At 42.1% G+C, this 18,698-nt stretch overlaps 1 protein-coding gene across 28 annotated transcripts in view; it reads left to right on the forward strand.

Annotated features, from left to right (window-relative positions):
* The window catches only part of DLG1 (discs large MAGUK scaffold protein 1), a 291,905-nt gene that overhangs the window by 254,592 nt on the left and 18,615 nt on the right, over positions 1-18,698 (forward strand). For 7 of the 28 annotated variants that reach the window (XM_083177591.1, XM_083177602.1, XM_083177608.1 and 4 more), the window contains 4 exons: positions 1,190-1,289; positions 6,614-6,655; positions 6,947-6,982; positions 11,068-11,118. In XM_083177591.1, the coding sequence (XP_083033717.1) occupies positions 1,190-1,289; positions 6,614-6,655; positions 6,947-6,982; positions 11,068-11,118 (229 nt within the window). Of the gene's footprint in view, positions 1-1,189; positions 1,290-1,806; positions 1,841-6,613; positions 6,656-6,946; positions 6,983-11,067; positions 11,119-18,698 lie in introns of all 28 variants that reach the window. The other 21 variants (XM_083177603.1, XM_083177615.1, XM_083177616.1 and 18 more) reach the window with 11 other exon arrangements.

An 18,698-nucleotide genomic window follows, 5' to 3' on the forward strand; every position in this document is an offset into this window, starting at 1 on the left:
ATTTTGGGCTATTTATATTATTCTAACATTCTATTTTTTCTGTTGATGGACAGGCCTTTATCAATACAGGTAGTTTAAACTGAAATGGGTCATTGCAAGGAAACAATCTGCATAGCTTAGTTGGTCATAACATTACTTAAGTTAAGATCTTGCTGTATTCTGTACAGTATATAAAAAAAATAGTGCACAGCCTTGAAGAAGGGTAATGGTTTCCGGTGAACTCTATCCCACAGTTGCAATCTAAAATTTGTAATATTTTTTTTTTCTACCAGTACAATAGTTGGTAAGATTGCAACACATGGAAAAAAAACATTTAAAAAGACATCTAAAGTATACAACAATGCTCACTGACTAAAGAGGGCGTACAGTTAGTCATGGTAATTTACAGCAGACTAATCAACTGTCCCTGAGTCAGCCTGCTGGCTGCACTGCATTAAGATTATTTTCGAAAAATAACCCATGCTCAATAGCCTATTTTTTGGTATTCAATAGTGTATCGTTCCCCCACCCCCACGCTATCACCAATACATTTTAATTCCAAGTGAAGGTGGCATTAAGTCCAAAGCCTCTATCTGTGTTTGTTCCTCGTAGACTACAAAGATGTCTTCCTCATAGACCACCTTAATTGTATTGTATACAGACTCTGTGGCCCCCCTCCCAGATCCCTGCGCCCTAATCAGCTGTTTAGTGGTAGAGCCTGCCCTGGCAGGAGAGAGATGCTGATGCTGACACGTCCTAGCACTCCTTTCTATACTAATGAGTGATTCAGTACCCTGTGGTGTGCTGCCAAAATGTCATTTTTATTCCTATAAGAGATTTGAATTCCAGATGCACAAACAAAAGCAAACATATATACTAATAGTTGAAGAACTACCAGCTAATGTTTAAGAATACAGGGGTAAAACCATGTTTTAATTTAATATTAAAATAGGCAAGCCATTTGAATATTTTCTGTGACATATTTATTACTGTTGCCTAAATATATAAAAAAAAAATTTAACAACATGCACACAACCTTGGTAAACAGCATTACAGATTATTGCTTGCAATATTTCATGTGACAGACCCTTGAAATTTAAGCTGCCTGTTTTGTAAATACTGGTCAACCTCTACTGATCTGCTAGTGCGGGGCATTTGTACACACGGACATTAGACATCCTTTGTTTTGCCCCCTCCTTTTCTTCTTCAGCAGTCATTCAATGACAAGCGTAAAAAGAACCTATTTTCCCGAAAATTTCCATTCTACAAGAACAAGGACCAGAGTGAGATGGAAACCAGTGATATTGACCGTAAGTATGTGGAATATAATGGGGCAAGCTCTAGAAAGGTTTGCTAGATTTGCAATAGGGTGTTACAAATGAGGCATTTTCAAGAGCAGTAGCTGGTTTTCAATTTAATCCTAAAACGATGCTGCTTATTCGATTGTTTCATATTACCTGAGTTTCAGTGCATGTTGGGAATGCAGAGCTTGGTTGCAGAAGCTTAATGGTGTAAGGAGCAAGTGGTCGCTAGCTCATTCCATAAACATGCACTGTATTATGCAAGGTAATGATTTCCAGTCAATTTTTTTTAACAAAGGTTTCCTGTAACTATTCTAAATGTGGGAATAACAAATTGCTAAGTGGTAAAAATGACCGTGGTCAATGTTTAGTAATGGTGAAGCTTTCATGATTTTCAAACCTTTCTGAGACAGCTTCTGAACTATTCCTGTGCTTGGAGGTGCCTTTTTCCTGTAGCGCCTTTTTATATATGTTACTGACAAATATTTTCTCTGTGATTGTTTTTGTTTGCTCTCTGGGACAACAGGAGATCCCTGACGACATGGGATCAAAAGGCCTGAGTAAGTGACAGAAAAATCACCACCTGAATTACCAATCATATCACTTTTTCTCTCTGAAGATAGGTGATTTCTTGCCTTGAGTTAGAAAAATAAAAGGTTCTTCAAAGTGGTCATTAGTTTTGACAATTGAAAATTTAAAGATCCCAATATATGTTCAAATTTGAAGCATAGTGCCTGGCTACTCTTGGTTATAGATTGGGATTTGTTTTTTCTTTTTCATTCATTCATTTTTTATTTTATTTGCTATTTTGTTTCGTTGTGTAACCTTTGTTTCACAAAACTGTCTGAGCACAATGCTTTATATTGTTTTAGAGTACTTTTGAAACACCATAATCCTCCAAAACACATTTTTATTGCACTGAGAAGTTGTGCTCCGACCCATGCATGTAGTTTTTTACTTAAAGTAAAAATGGAAGCATACCTCCCAACTGTCACGATTTTAGAGGGACAGTCCCGATTTTCGGGTCCTGTCCCGCTGTCCCACCCGCGGCAGGCATTGTCCCGCTGCGGGGGGTGGCAGTTGGGAGACCCCCCAATCTAGTAGAATAGACGCTGTGCGCATGCGCACAGCGTCTATTCTCGTATGAAAATGAGGTCGCAGCTAATTAGCATAAGCCGCGCCCTCATTTGCATACTCCCCGCCCGAGTGTCCCTATTTCATCCGGACACAAGTTGGGAGGTATGTGGAAGTTCCATTCTGCACAGACTACAATATTGACGCAGCGTTTTCAGTGAAAATGTATTTACTAACAAAGATGGCCTTGATAGGATGAGTTACTTTTTAGTTGGTTTAGGTTTTTCTCTTCTCCTCTATGACAACTGAGGCAGACTTTAGGGAAAAACAGGTAGAAATTATGTTTTAATGTTTCATCCTCCATCAAAATAATAATTTTCTCTGTCTTAAGTGCACTTTGTTTATCATGGCGATTGTATGTACTGTAATTGTGCTTAATTGCACTAACCTTGTTTTATATAATGGCAAGCCACATTTACAGTATATGACAAAATGGAGCTACTGTAATTGCTAACCCTTCGGTTTGGGGGTATGCGAAAACAAGTTATGAACACAGCAGTGCTTTTGAAACCAAATAAAAAATGACAGCATAAAAAGAAAACTGCTTTCTTGAAATTAAGTACAGGTCGAGTATCCCGTATCCGAATATCCGTTATCCGAATTATTCCGAAATACGGACATTCCAGAAAGTGAAAAAAAAATATTTTTTTTGCTAAAAACTCACTGGGGACATTTGTAACAGCACTACTGAGGACATGATATGTAACTGGCACAATATATGTACAAGAAAATGATTGCTTGGCATTCAAATTCAGTGCTGAGATAGTACACACATTTTGTTTCACGTTTTGAAACCTTGTTTTTTGAACAAATAAAATATATTTGTATGTATTTTATGTGGTAATAAAATATATTTGTGTGTATATTATGTGTTTATACAGCATAAATGCAAGATACTTCAAAATACATCATTGAAATATTAAAATATTCCGAAATACGGAATAATCCGTTATCCAAAATTCTCCTGGTCCCGAGCATTTTGGATACGGGATACTCAACCTGTAGTACATATGTGGTAAATGTATTGTTTCTGTAATGCAGTAAGACAATGTACTGTATGTTTAAACAAAATGAAAAGCGGTTTACATTCTTATTTTTTTTAAATATATTTTGTTACTGTTATTTTCACATGTGTGTATTCATTTTCTGTAGCCTTTTTTTTTTTTTTTTTTTTTTTTAGAAAAGTGATTTTAATATTAGTCCACAAGTCATAATCACTTAATTTACTTTGCCCAAGCTGTCTTACCAGAAATTGCTTGTCATTGTGAGTCTTTAGAGGTAATCTACTGTAGTCGCCTAGTTCTTCTATCCTAAAGAGATGCTTTACACAGTAATAAACTAATCACATATTTTGTAACAAGACCAAATTTAGCCCTTTGCATCTAGGACCACTAATTGCTAAACCCTTGAATTAATGGTAGATTCATTTAAAAAAAAATATATATATCAATATATTTATCAATCTCTTCCACACCATCCAGCAAATTAATGGTCTTTGTCCATGAAATATATACCGATTTAGAGTTGCATAGGTCTGAGCAAATTATGGAGGCTAGAGGAAGGGAACATATGTGTCCCTTCAATATAATAAAAAAAAATGCTTTTTCTGGTATTTTATGAATATACAGTTTGAATAACCTCTAGCAAACCAGGCTTTTTGAAAAAATGTCTCCATGGGGGCTTAAAATGCAATAGGTAAACCAACTAATTGCAATTTTTAAACCAACTATTTTATTTTACCCTTATGTCAACAGTGTCAGCATAAACACTAAAACATACCACTGCGTCCCCTCGCATGGCTCGCTGCGCTCGCCATGCTTCAGGCACAGTACCTCGCTATGCTCGGCACACTATTTTATTCTCCCACCACGCCCTAGTGGACGGTAGGGCTTGAAATACTGCCTATCAGCACATGTCGTGTAGGCATGGACACGGAAACGTTCCACCGCGTCCCCTCACATGGCTCGCTGCGCTCGCCATGCTTCGGGCACGATGTCTAGCTACGATCGGCTCACTATTTTATTCTCCAACCATACCCTAGTGGATGGTAGGGCATGAAATACCGCATGTCGGCACATATTTTTTTAATGTTGTATTGACAATAAATTTGATTTGATTTTGAAAAAAACAGTTATTAAAAAAAAAACCCTGTCGACCTATCTGCATGTCGACCTAGTGGTGTTGACCTAATGCTTGTCGACCTACTTGGTGGTGACCCAATGGACCGTATCCTCTCAGGTGGGGGGACTCCACACCTTTTTATTTTACTAAATACCGCACACTTTCATGTGTAAAAAATAACACATTATCAGTACAGGTTTAGTATCCCTTATCCAAATATCCGTTATCCCAATTATTCCAAAAACCATACATTGCAGAAAGTGAAAATAAAATGTATTTATTTTTTTAGCTAAAAACTTACTTGGGACATCTGTAACAGCAATACTGGGGCATGATATATAACTGGCACTAAATATCTGCAAGAAAATTTTAGCTTGGCATGCTAATTCAGTATCTAAGATTGTACACAAACTTTGTTTCATGTTTTGAGACCTTGTTTTATGCACAAATAAAATATATTTGTGTTTGATGCTTTTATTCAACATAAATGCAAGATACTTCAAGATACATCATTGAAATATTAAATTATTCTGAAATACGGAATAATCCGTTATCCAAATTTCTTCTGGTCCTGAGCATTTTGGATAAGGTATACTAAACTAAAAATCGCACATGTCTAAAAATCACACTTAATCACATGAAAATTGCAACTTTGTCTTATAAATCGCACCCTTTTACATTTGTGATTTTTTTTTTTTTTTAAAGTGAGTTTTTTTCACATGCGATTTAGTGCGATTTTAAAACATGACAAAATCACAAACTATTACATCTCGCCCAAAGTATCTGCTACTAGAGATGGGGCCATTCTCTCCCTTTCCACCAGCGCAACAGATTTCTGTATCTTGCAGCTGGTGGTGGAGGGCGGGCCGCGTCCATGATTGAAATCAAAATCATTAAAAGCTCAACCAGAATCCATTCATACAACGGTTTTGCTATTCTGTTCAGGGTTATGATTGATAATTGATTGAGGACACTAATAATCCTCTGGACATTCTAGGGGGTATTCAATGTGCCACTGCTATTCGCGATGAGGGGAATAGCAGCGGGTCCCTATTCAGTAAGTACGTTTTATTTATATAGCGCACTTTCTCCAACAGGACTCAAGGTGCTTTACAGACATTAAAAATAACAATACACATACTGTAATACAAAGGGTTATCAGTACAAGGATCGAGTAACACAGATATACATCACACATACAGGTATGCAGTAGATGCATTCTAATAAGGGGCACGGACATGAGGAACATATTTAACGAGCTGTGCAGTACCCAGGCAGCCATTTAGCGGCGCCACATGGTAATTGCACATCCAGCTAGATAGCCAGTAACAGTGCAGGTATATGTATAGTAGATGTACTCTAATGAGGGACACGGACATGGGGAACATATAATTACCGAGCTGTGCAGCACCCAGGCAGCCATTCAGCGGCGCCACATGGTGATTGCACAGCCAGATAGGCTGTCAGATGTCTTTACTGACAGCATTGAAGAGGGATCACTGCAGAACGAGACCAACTTCAGAAGCTGTCGGGCCCATTTTGACGATAACGGCCATGGAATGACGCAATCCCGGCCGCAGATCGACAATCCACGCCCCCTTTGCACCGATCAGCAGGCGGGACATTGAATCCCGTCTGTCGTTCAGCGATCGATCAAAACCCAAACAGGCCAGGATCACTGATGTCGGGAGGGATCGACAGCTGTGATCCTGGATCGAATACTCACCTAGGTGTTAGTCATTTCGAAAAAAGTACAATTTAAAGTATTTGGCACAAAGTCGTCATATTCTTGATACCAAAATTTTTCCCTACTAGTTTGCAATTTTGTATCACTATTCTACACATAATAAGAAACAATAAAGTTTACGCTCATGTTCCTGCGGTAAAGGTTTTATTACCTTTGTATTAACCCCTGACTCAATATCTATTCCAACTATTGTATGTTAATCCATCCATTCATTTTCCACTGTTTAACAAATATTTTTTTTTTTTTTTTGCAGCATTAATATTTCACTTTTCTTTTGTCCCCATGTAATGTTTATTCCTTCATTTTCTTTTCCCCCATTGTTGCATTTCAGAACATGTAACCTCTAATGCCAGCGATAGTGAAAGTAGTTACCGTAAGTGTTTTATGCTTTTTGCACTCTTATTAAGGACTGATTGTGTCTTCTCTCTTCACTTTCCATCATTTGTCAGAGCACAGTAAAACTGATAATTAGTAAAGAGATTTTTTTTCCCATGAACATATTCATCTTACTCCTGTATATCTTGAAAAATGTCATTGTATACAAAGATTCTGAGTAAAGTAAATGTCAATCAAATGTTTGCAATTTGATAGATTGAAACAACAAAAACAAAGATGTTAAAATTATCTTTATGTTCAATTTCTTTTCTGCTGTCTAATATGAAAGTAATCTTGATTACAGATGAGTATGGATGCTCACAAGGTCTAATACACTAATATTTTATTTCATGAAAGACTGTGAAATCTCAATATACTGTCTTTTTTCACTATTGCACTAATGGCAGTGGTTAATTCAGAACAGTCTGTGTGCACTGTAAATAATTTGTTTATAGATCTATTACACACACACACCCACACACTTTTTTTAAACACAGACTATTTATACCAATCTTATTTAAGGTACAGCTTGTATTGAGGTTCTCACAGTTTTTAAAGCTGCCTGTATATATCTTTGCATGAATGATTTAAGACTCTTCCCATCACAGCTGCATGTTTTGTATTGAATGCTTTCTTTATTGTTCATATTTTGGTTGAATTGTGAAATGGTTTTTGGAAGTACTGTAAAAATTCATTACTTGACTCAAGTAGAATTCAAAATGACAGTCCACATTTTCTGTCGCCTAATTTTGTGAAGTATTACTAAATGACAGATGTTTTTGTGTGATGTAGTAAATTCAGCATCTTTTAAATACAATGTGGCAATAAACAGCCGCAAATGTCTTCTGAATTTGGTTTATATCTACAAGTAGAAGTCAAGAGGGTAACAGTAGCCCATCAGTGTTGCACAAGCATGCTTTTGCATTAGGGCCATGTGTAAAATTACAGTTTGTGTGATGTCAGCCTGCATTTTGTTCTTCATCCCTCATAATGCCTAGTAAAAGCATGCTTGACTCTGCAGTGTGAGATGTGATGCTTAATGGGTGTTTATTACCATTAAAAAATATATTGTGAAGACAACATTTCAAATAATGATTCACCAATTAAGAGCAATATTGGTGGATTTGAGAATGTTTTCAGTTAGTCTTCTAAGTAACGATTAATTGTCATAGGTGTGCACAGCCCATTTTCTTAGGAGTGCACCATTAGAGGGGCTTGTCCATCAGAATATATATATATATATATATATATATATATATATATATATATATATATATATAGAGTAGGTAGGTCCGCACTCCCAATCAGGATGATAGACAACAGTGGGGTGCTTCACTTAGGGTACCACAAGTGTACCATATATAAGTCTGTGGGCTAATCTTTGTATAAGTCAGCCGAGAGAGCACACACCAGAAAAGTTCAGCAAAAGATAAATGGTTTAATACAGCTGCTGAGCTGTTGTGTGACATTGTTGATTGTCTTGAAAAAGGACTGTGCCCAGTCCGAAACGTCGACCTGCTTTATACAATATTGGTGATGTATTAAACCATTTATCTTTTGCTGAACTTTTCTGGTGTGTGCTCTCTCGGCTGACTTATACAAAGATTAGCCCACAGACTTATATATATATATATATATATATATATATATATATATATATATATATATATATATATGGGAAATCGGTCCGGCACTCCAGGGTAAGTAGTCACCTGTGGCTGCGTGCCTTGTCGAAAGAAGAATATCCAGCGTGGTGTCCCCGAAGCTCCAAGAACACAGACCGGCACTGCAGCAGCTTTTTAGAAGAGTTTATTCGCTCAACGTTTCGGGGGGTTTAGCCCCGTTTTCAAGAGCAACACATATACACACCGTGTGAGACACCTCACCTTAAAATACACCCTGTATTTTAAGGTGTATTTTAAGGTGAGGTGTCTCACACGGTGTGTGTGTGTATATGTGTTGCTCTTGAAAACGGGGCTAAACCCTCCGAAACGTTGAGCGAATAAACTCTTCTAAAAAGCTGCTGCAGTGCCGGTCTGTGTTCTTGGGGTTCTTGGAGCTTCAGGGACACCACGTTCTTGGGGTTCTTGGAGCTTCAGGGACACCACGCTGGATATATATATATATATATACATCAGAAGGAATCAGTAGCACTGCACTTGCCATTGACTTACTGGGGCAGCAGACTGGGTACACTGGGACTGGCTAGACATGGACAGGCAGCAGCCAGATGTCAGCCAGCCTTGTAAATTTAAATGGTGCCAGTTGCAGCCCCAGTGTCCTTCAGTAGCTTCTGTGCATGCATCTGACACACAGCTGATCGGGACATAGTGCCATGGAGAGGGGGGAAAGAAAGTCCGGGAGAGAGGGGTGGGGGCTGTGTCGGAGAGAGAGAGGTGGGGGCTGTGTCAGAGAGAGAGGTGGGGGCTGTGTCAGAGAGAGAGAGGTGGGGGCTGTGTCAGAGAGAGAGAGGTGGGGGCTGTGTCAGAGAGAGAGAGGTGGGGGCTGTGTCAGAGAGAGAGAGAGGTGGGGGCTGTGTCAGAGAGAGAGAGAGGTGGGGGCTGTGTCAGAGAGAGAGAGAGGTGGGGGCTGTGTCAGAGAGAAAGAGAGAGAGGTGGGGGCTGTGTCAGAGAGAGAGAGGTGGGGGCTGTGTCAGAGAGAGAGAGAGAGGTGGGGGCTGTGTCAGAGAGAGAGAGGTGGGGGCTGTGTCAGAGAGAGAGAGAGGTGGGGGCTGTGTCAGAGAGAGAGAGAGAGGTGGGGGCTGTGTCAGAGAGAGAGAGGTGGGGGCTGTGTCAGAGAGAGAGAGGTGGGGGCTGTGTCAGAGAGAGAGAGAGGTGGGGGCTGTGTCAGAGAGAGAGAGAGGTGGGGGCTGTGTCAGAGAGAGAGAGAGGTGGGGGCTGTGTCAGAGAGAGAGAGAGGTGGGGGCTGTGTCAGAGAGAGAGAGAGAGGTGGGGGCTGTGTCAGAGAGAGAGGTGGGGGCTGTGTCAGAGAGAGCGAGAGGTGGGGGCTGTGTCAGAGAGAGCGAGAGGTGGGGGCTGTGTCAGAGAGAGAGAGAGGTGGGGGCTGTGTCAGAGAGAGAGAGAGGTGGGGGCTGTGTCAGAGAGAGAGAGAGGTGGGGGCTGTGTCAGAGAGAGAGAGAGAGGTGGGGGCTGTGTCAGAGAGAGAGAGAGAGGTGGGGGCTGTGTCAGAGAGAGAGAGAGAGGTGGGGGCTGTGTCAGAGAGAAAGAGAGAGAGGTGGGGGCTGTGTCAGAGAGAAAGAGAGAGAGGTGGGGGCTGTGTCAGAGAGAAAGAGAGAGAGGTGGGGGCTGTGTCAGAGAGAAAGAGAGAGAGGTGGGGGCTGTGTCAGAGAGAGAGAGAGAGGTGGGGGCTGTGTCAGAGAGAGAGGTGGGGGCTGTGTCAGAGAGAAAGAGAGAGAGGTGGGGGCTGTGTCAGAGAGAAAGAGAGAGAGGTGGGGGCTGTGTCAGAGAGAAAGAGAGAGAGGTGGGGGCTGTGTCAGAGAGAAAGAGAGAGAGGTGGGGGCTGTGTCAGAGAGAGAGAGAGAGGTGGGGGCTGTGTCAGAGAGAGAGGTGGGGGCTGTGTCAGAGAGAAAGAGAGAGAGGTGGGGGCTGTGTCAGAGAGAAAGAGAGAGAGGTGGGGGCTGTGTCAGAGATAGAGAGAGGTGGGGGCTGTGTCAGAGAGAGAGAGGTGGGGGCTGTGTCAGAGAGAGAGAGGTGGGGGCTGTGTCAGAGAGAGAGAGAGAGGTGGGGGCTGTGTCAGAGAGAGAGAGAGGTGGGGGCTGTGTCAGAGAGAGAGAGAGGTGGGGGCTGTGTCAGGGAGAGAGAGAGGTGGGGGCTGTGTCAGGGAGAGAGAGAGGTGGGGGCACAGTATCAGGGAGGGAGAGAGGTGGGGGCACAGTGTCAGGGAGGGAGAGAGGTGGGGGCACAGTGTCCGGGAGGGAGAGAGGTGGGGGCACAGTGTCAGGAGAGAGAGGGGGCAGAGTGTTAAGGAGAGAGGGCAGGGGGTAAGCACACTACCTGATCCAGCCTAGGTATCTCATGGGGGCGGGCATTTTGCTGCATTAAGCCCCACCCCTTAATCGCATAACTCCCCCACTCCCCTCCCCCCCATACGAGTGGCTGCACCCTTGTGAGGACTGGGGACTTCCTCCCAGACCCCCCACACCTGTGTGCACACCTATATTAATTATAAATCTTCCAATGGAAGGATCTCTTGTAATTACACTCTACCTTCTAACATCTTTTTTTTGTACTAGTAAAATTTATTTTAGAGTAAGGCTAATAAATATGAATTCTATGTTCATAAAAGGTTAATATGTCATATTTCATACATGCCAATTATCTGTACAGTAACTGAAGACCTTTAACTATATGTTCTAGGTTTTGTCTCCTCAACTTACTTTTTTCTTGTCAGGTGGTCAAGAAGAGTATGTTTTATCATATGAACCGGTCAATCAACAAGAAGGTTTGTGAATTTATTTTGACTGTTTTTTCCAGACTGCAAATCTGCTTTTCCCTGGGTGCAGATGAGCCCTTAAAGATCAATCGTCCCCATTTATTGTGCTTTCTGCACATTGACAAGCACATGAAAACTGCACTTACATTTGGGAAAGCAATTCCCTTGTGTCTATTGCTGTCATTGCTTTCTAGAACTTTAGCATTTTTCCACATTCCATTTTTCAATGTTCCATGTATACTTCCTGTACTTTTTATTGCAAAGGCATTTTTTTGTAGTGAAGCACTTCTAGAAATGTCAGTCTCACTTCTCCCAAAAACTCTTTAGCTTCTTCAATCCAAATAACACTTTTCTGTCTACATGCCAAGCATTTTTTCTCCCTTTTCTATCCCACGGGAAAGCCATTCTCTATGCCCTCTCATTCCACAAATCTATTGACACCCCCCATATCTCCATCCTTTATTACAGGGGTTCCCAATCTTTTTCTAATCACGGCACCCTAGAGCAGGCATGTCCAACGTTGGCCCTCCAGATGTTTTGAAACTACACATCCCAGCATACTTTGCAATAGTTTTAGCATTCTCTAATAGCAAAACTGTGGCAAAGCATGCTGGGATGTGTAGTTTCAAAACATCTGGAGGGCCAACGTTGGACATGCCTGCCCTAGAGTATCAGAATTTTTCCAAGGCACCCCTAGGCCCCCAAAAAAATATATACATTTAAGTATATTGTGTTTATATGTGCTTCTTAGGTTCAGTTATGTGGTAAAGGGCAGTATTTGGTTCTGATTTTATGATTGGCAGCCACCAGCACTGGTTTTGTCCAGAAATAATTGATCATAAACAATTTGAATTGGTCCTGGAGGACCAACCCGAGGCACCCTGCAAGTGTCCTGAGGCACCCCAGGGAGCCTAGGCACACAGTTTGGGAACCACTGCTTTATTAGTAAGTGCTAATACACTACCCTGTACTTTGCTGCTCCCACAATGATTGGTACTCCCACATGTTATGTGCATTATTAGCAAATGTCCAACATTGCAGCAACACAGCAGCTTATTGTTCATCACAGCAACACTGTAAAAAAGTGATGTCCCAATACATTAATAGAAATACAGAAGCTTTGGTTTATGGGAAAAATGTATGTCAGCACTATTTTATTAAAATAAATGTTTTTGCACTCAACTTTGGGGTCTGGGCTTCTCAGCCTGTATTTGTGTGTAATGTCAGCCAAATAGAAACTAAAGCTGTGGGGTTCTGGAGATGTTGAGCATCCGTAGTGGTCTCCATACGAACTACAGGAGAACCCCATAGCTGTTATGATGCCCATACATATGTGAGTTATTGCATACAATCAATCAATTTCGGCCACATCTGGCCGATAAATCGAATGATTCCATGCATTTTTAAGGGGACATTCGACGCGATGCGCAGACACGCCGTCGAATGTCGCGTTGATAGATATTATGTGATGCATATAATATTTATCGAATTGCATGAGCAATCGCATGTGGTTTTTAACCACATGCGATTGCTCAAATGCAATCAGAGTGGGGACCGGAGCTGGCGGTGGCGGAGGAGCTGGCACTGGGTCACTGGTCATCGGGTGCTGCACTAGGCACCACATGATGCGATCAGATGCATCGCATCTGATCGCATAAGTGTATGGGCAGCATTAAATTTAGACTTTCCAGCATCCTTTAGCTTGCAAAGGATTCTTTGATTCAGATTAATACCTCAAACAAAGTGTCTACTTGGAGTTCCAGCTTTCTAACCATCACACTGAATTTCAGCAGTGGCATTGAGAAGTTTATTGAACCAGGAGTTGGTGTAATTTGATTGCAATGGTAGCATTCCTACCAGAAAAACATGTTGAATGCATATTACAAGTGTATGGAATTAATAGTTGCTGATTGCCAATGGAGGAACCATGCAGAGATACATTATCCATCCTTCTTTTTGGAGGATGAAGGTGGTGTAAAGGAAATGTGATGGAAAACAGATGGCCATGAACAGCTGGAGTCAGTGCTGTGATCCATATTTTGAAAGCACCACCAATCAGCAGCAGCATCTGCGGACATCTATACCATCGTGAAAGGACTTTGAACTGAGTCTCAATCACGGAATAGCTGGAAGTACTAGCAAAAGTAGTCTGAAATATTTTGGTCCAGTCATCTGCTAAATCAATGTGAAGGTCGCACCCCCAAGCAGCAGCATATTTAGGAAGGGAAGGGTACATATATTCAATCCAAAGTTCATAACTCCTTGAGAGAGAGTGCGCTGGATGCAAAGGGGCCAGGCACATGTTTTCAAAGGGAGTCAGTGGTCTGATGGCTGTGGAACGGAAATTGGGGAGAGCTGTGCCAGTCGCACAGAAATCACATAAAAATTATTATGCGGGTGGACCCTCTTTATGCACTGTTTGTATTCAATATCTTAATAATGCGAGGGTGTGCTACCATAGACACGAAATGAATATATTTGGGGAGGACAGAAAAAGGGTGTCTTTGGTTGGTGCACCAAAAAAGAATTTAATAATAAAACATGACTTTTATTGATTTCATTAAAATAGTTGCGAAGATATAAAAGAAAACACAACAAACACATGAGACAACATTTAGTGATTTAAAAAGGATATAATATATATCCTCACCTAGTGGGACCCCACTTCACACTGTCCCTGAATAATTATTATTTTATAAGGCACGGTGGTTGAAATTAAGAGTAAGAGAATTGTGTCTAGTATTGACAGTTTACAGTGTGTATGCTTATCCAGGATTGTGGCAATTGTCGGAAACAATATATGTTTGCTCCTGGGGCTCACTGTGCAGTAGCGATGAGCGCCTGAACACGGGTGTGATCCCGCTTCAGCGCTACCGCTAGCTGGAGCCACTAGTTCCCCAGCCTGTATGCTGACCGCAGGGCTATGTCTGAGGAGTGCCAACATGCACTACCTCGCTCTTGCGTGTCAGGATAGACAGGAGTGTACACGGCTCTTGCGCTAGAGTCCGTGTCACTGTGGGAACAGAGGGAACCATGTCCTACGGATACCCTGTGTTGCCATCGGCCTAGGCAGATCAAAATACAGTCATATGGGGGGAAGGGAATGTGGGGTTTAGCACACTAGGTGTGCAGTCAAGCGTACGCTTTCACAAAATGCTTCTTCAGGACCAACCAGGCGAGCGGCCGGAAGCTCCTTAAGTATCGGTTACTTTATGCATATTCATTGTATGCAAATTGAAGTGGGAGTGTCTGTCCACTTCATTATCCTATCAGTGGGCATTGCATATGGTCAGGCCCTTGTATGCAATCAGCTAATTCTCTGCACATTATCTTTGCAAGGAAAGTGACACAGTAAAAGAATAATAATAAAAGAATGACTGACTACCTGCTGGGAAGATAACCATTTCTTTAAATGTTTGTTTTTAAACAGATGCGCTTCTGTGTTTATCAGATATACATAGAGATACATAAGCTCCTGTGTTCGTGATATACGCGGAGTGTTAGAAGTAGACATTTTAAATTATCAAAGAGACAGGATAGGCCAGAATGCAGTGAAATATCAAGATATTTGAGACGAGTAGGTTGCCAGGCAAAGGGAAAGGACTGTTTGAGTCATTTCAGGAGTAGGGTGGAGCAGACACATTCATAGCTACAGACTTGGAAAGATTAATCTTTAAGTTTGAAAGTGAGCCAGATTTTCTGGAACTCCACCAGGAGATTGGGAATGGAAATGGTTGGGTTGGACAGCACAGCCAATAGATTGTCCACAAACAGGGCAAGCTTATAGTCAACAGCACCCACTTTCAGGCTGGTAATATTTGTGTTCAGTCAAATAGAACTGTCCAGGGCCTCCATACATAATATAAAGATAAGAGGGGAGAGGGGACACCTCTGCCTAGTGCCATTATTAATGAAAACTGGGTCACAATAATTCTAATCCGAGCTGTGGGAAATCTATAAAGTGTCAAATATGGTGTAGGCTAACAAGGCCAAGGCCTAAATGTCTCAAAACCCCCTCCATGAATATCCAGCTTACCCTGTCAAATGCCTTTTTGGCAACCGTGGACAAAAACACCACGGATGCCAAACCTAATGCAAGAGGCATTAGGTCAATAACCTTAGTTGTATTATCTCATGTTTTCCTCCCAGGCACGAAACTCACCTGATCAGAGTGTATCAAGGTAGGAGGCAGCATCTTGTCTGTTGGTGATCGATTTTGCAAACCACTTAATGTCCGTATACAAAAGGCTAATCGGACAATAGCTAGCACTTTGGGCAGGATCTTTGTCCTCGTTGGGTATGACTATAAAATGAGCCTCTAAGGATTGGGGAGAGAAACCCCAGTCAGCTGTCACGCATTAAAGGCTGTAAGAATCTTGGGTAAACGTGTCCCGAAATAATTTACAGTATGAGATGGTAAAGCCATCAGGGCTCGGACTTCTCCCAGAAGGGGTGTCTTTTAGTGCTTGCCTCGAGCTCTGGGAGGGAAATAGGATACTCCACCTAGGCACCATCCTCCTCCAACAACCTGGAGGTGAGATTTCAATAAAACTTTACCCTCTATCAAAGACTATCACTGTTTTAATTATTTCTGTATAAAGTCTTCAATCCAATCCATTCAAAGAGAAAAGCTGTGTAGTGGAGATTTACGAGGAGTGGCCTCTGCAGGTGTCTCTAACCTCAGTTAATGTTAAAATCCATGATTCCACCAAAATAACTTTCTTATAGTAGACTACAACCACATTTTTCAAACTTCTTTTTAATCACTGCACCCTAGAGCAGTGGTAGCCAACTCCAGTCCTCGAGAGCTACCAACAGGTCACATTTTCCAGACAACCTAGCTTCTGCATAGGTGCACTCATTACTCACTGACACATTTTAAATGATCCACAGGTGGAGCTAATTACTTAACTTGTGATTCTGTGAGGAGATCTGAAAAACATTAACTGTTGGTAGCTCTCGAGGACTGGAGTTGGCTACCCCAGCCCTAGAACATCAAATTTTTTTTTGAAGGCACCCCTTTATAATAATAAATGAAGTACATTGTGTTTATATATCAGTTATGTGGTAAGGGACAGGATTTGCGGTACTTGTTTCCTAGCACGGCGCCCATCGCATGGCATTGCGTACCATTTTTAGTGGTATGCGATGTTATCTCCATGTTAAATGCCCAAGAGTGCTTGTACAATGAAATATTGCATAGGATCGCGTGCCAGCAAATGGAATGCGATGCAATATTTCATTTTACAAGCACCCATGCCATGAGATGGGTGCCCTCAGTATTCATGCCACGTCGAAGCGCAGCGGTACGCATCCTGCGACCTTTTCATACCCCCACTATCCACGTCGGCGTGGAGTTGATTTTAGAGAGTGTGGCGAGCGGACGCGGAATACATGTAAAGTAATCAGTGTCCCCTCGCGGGGCTCGCTGCGTTCGTCTCGCGTCGGGCTCATCTTACGCGTTGGGGCTCGCTGCGCTCGCCACACTATCTAAAATAAACTCCACACAAATGTGGATAGTTCGGGTATGAAAAGGTCGGAGGACGCATACCGCCACCCCTCGTGGGGCTCGCTGCACTCTCCACGCTTCAGGTTGGCGTTGATAGTGGGGGTGGCATTGACACAAGTACCAGATTTGCTTCTATTGGTACACATATGTTCTGTTTCCACCAGCACTGATTTTGCCTGTTAAATTGACTATAAATATGAATTGATTCTGGTTTTCCAACCCAAGGCACCCCTGTAAGTTTCCTGAGGCACCCCAGGGTGTCTAGGCACACAGTTTGGGAACCACTGGGCTAGACAAATATGTTAACTATGGGAAAATTGTAAGATGCAAACCATTACTAACCAAAAGAAGAATAGTGATTGTTTTAACCACAAACATTTTTGGATAATATTCTGTGGACTTTTAGTCAAGAATTTTGCTTTTTGGAAGACATGGGTCTTGTTCCATCTGCTGTAAAGTTAAGACCACTTTTTACAATACGAACATCAAACAAGCAGTTAAAACATAGTGGTGGTTGTGTTATAGTGTGGTAATGCTTTGCTGCATCAAGACTTGGGAGACTTGACATAATTTATGGGATGATGATTTCTGCCCTTAACCAGAAAATGCTTTGGGGAAATGTCATCAATCAGCGATTTAAAGCTCAAACGCAATTGACTTATTGAGCAAGACAATGATCTGAAGCACAAGAGCAAGTCCACCTCTGGCTCAAAAACCTATAAGGTTTTCTAGTGGCCTTGTCAAAGTTGTGACTTTAATCAAATTATAACTTCCCCCACCCAGAGCTATGCCCCCTACTAATATCTCTATCACTGTTAACAACACCATCATCTCCCCTGTTCCCCAACTCCGCTGCCTGGGTGTCACTCTTGACTCCTCCCTCTCCTTTGCACCCCACATCCAAGCCATGGCCCATTCTTGCCGGTTCCAGTTACGCAACATTGCTCGCATCAGGCCCTTTCTCTCACAGAGTGCAACTAAGCTGATCATCCACTCATTAGTCATCTCACGGCTTGACTACTGTAATGCTCTTCTCACTGGCCTCGCTCAATCCCAACTAGCTCCTCTCCAATCTGTCCTCAATGCTGCAGCCAGGCTTATCTTCCTCTCCCGCCGCTCTAACTCTGCTACTCCCCTTTAACAAAATCTGCACTGGCTTCCATTCCCCTACAGAATCCTCTTCAAACACCTCACACTCACATACAGGGCCATCTCTAATTCCATTGCTCCATATATCTCTAACCTCATCTCCATTCATACACCCTCCCGCCCTCTACGGTCAGCTGACGACTGTCGTCTCTCCTCCACCCTGATCACTGCTTCCCATGCTAGAGTACAGGACTTTGCCCGTGCTGCACCCCTTCAGTGGAACGCACTCCCTCGCTCCATTAGACTCTCCCCGACCTTGCAAAGCTTCAAACGGGCACTGAAAACCTATTCACCTATCACCTATTCATCAAAGCGTACCCTTCCACTGCATAAACCAGCTGATTCTTGTAATCTGTCTGTCTCCCCTTCCTACTAGATTGTAAGCTCCTCCGAGTAGGGCCCTCTTCCCTCCTGTTGTCAAAGCCCAATTCTCTTCACATTTCACTCACAGCTCTCCTTTACTCCAACACTCAGTGACCATCTTCATACTCATCTCCATCATTGGCCTCTAGTTGTATGTTGATTGGGTCCTCACTACTTACATTTAAGCTGTAATGTGTATTGAACTGTGGTGCTCTTTATTTGTACTGTATTTTTGTAATTTATTCAATGTTATGCCAAGTTTTGTCTCCCTGTATTGTTCCTTTGTACGGCGCTGCGAAACACTTGTGGCGCCTTATAAATAAAATTATAATAATAATAAATTTAGATGCTTTGGATGGGCTTTAAACTGGGCAGTTCATAATCAAAAACCCTTCAACAGGCCAAAGGGGAGCTTTTCTGCATGTTTGGTGGTCTTACCCATCCATACAACCCTTCTGGACAGAGGTTTATAAACTGATCAATTCGGTTACAGGCACTCAAATGCCCTCATCTCCTTTCTACTCTTTGTTGCTAAGACCACTGCCTCACGTCTCACCTCCAACCCAAA

This window comes from Crinia signifera, chromosome 3, assembly GCF_055691185.1.
Source record: "Crinia signifera chromosome 3, ASM5569118v1, whole genome shotgun sequence".
Taxonomy (NCBI): Eukaryota; Metazoa; Chordata; class Amphibia; order Anura; family Myobatrachidae; genus Crinia; species Crinia signifera.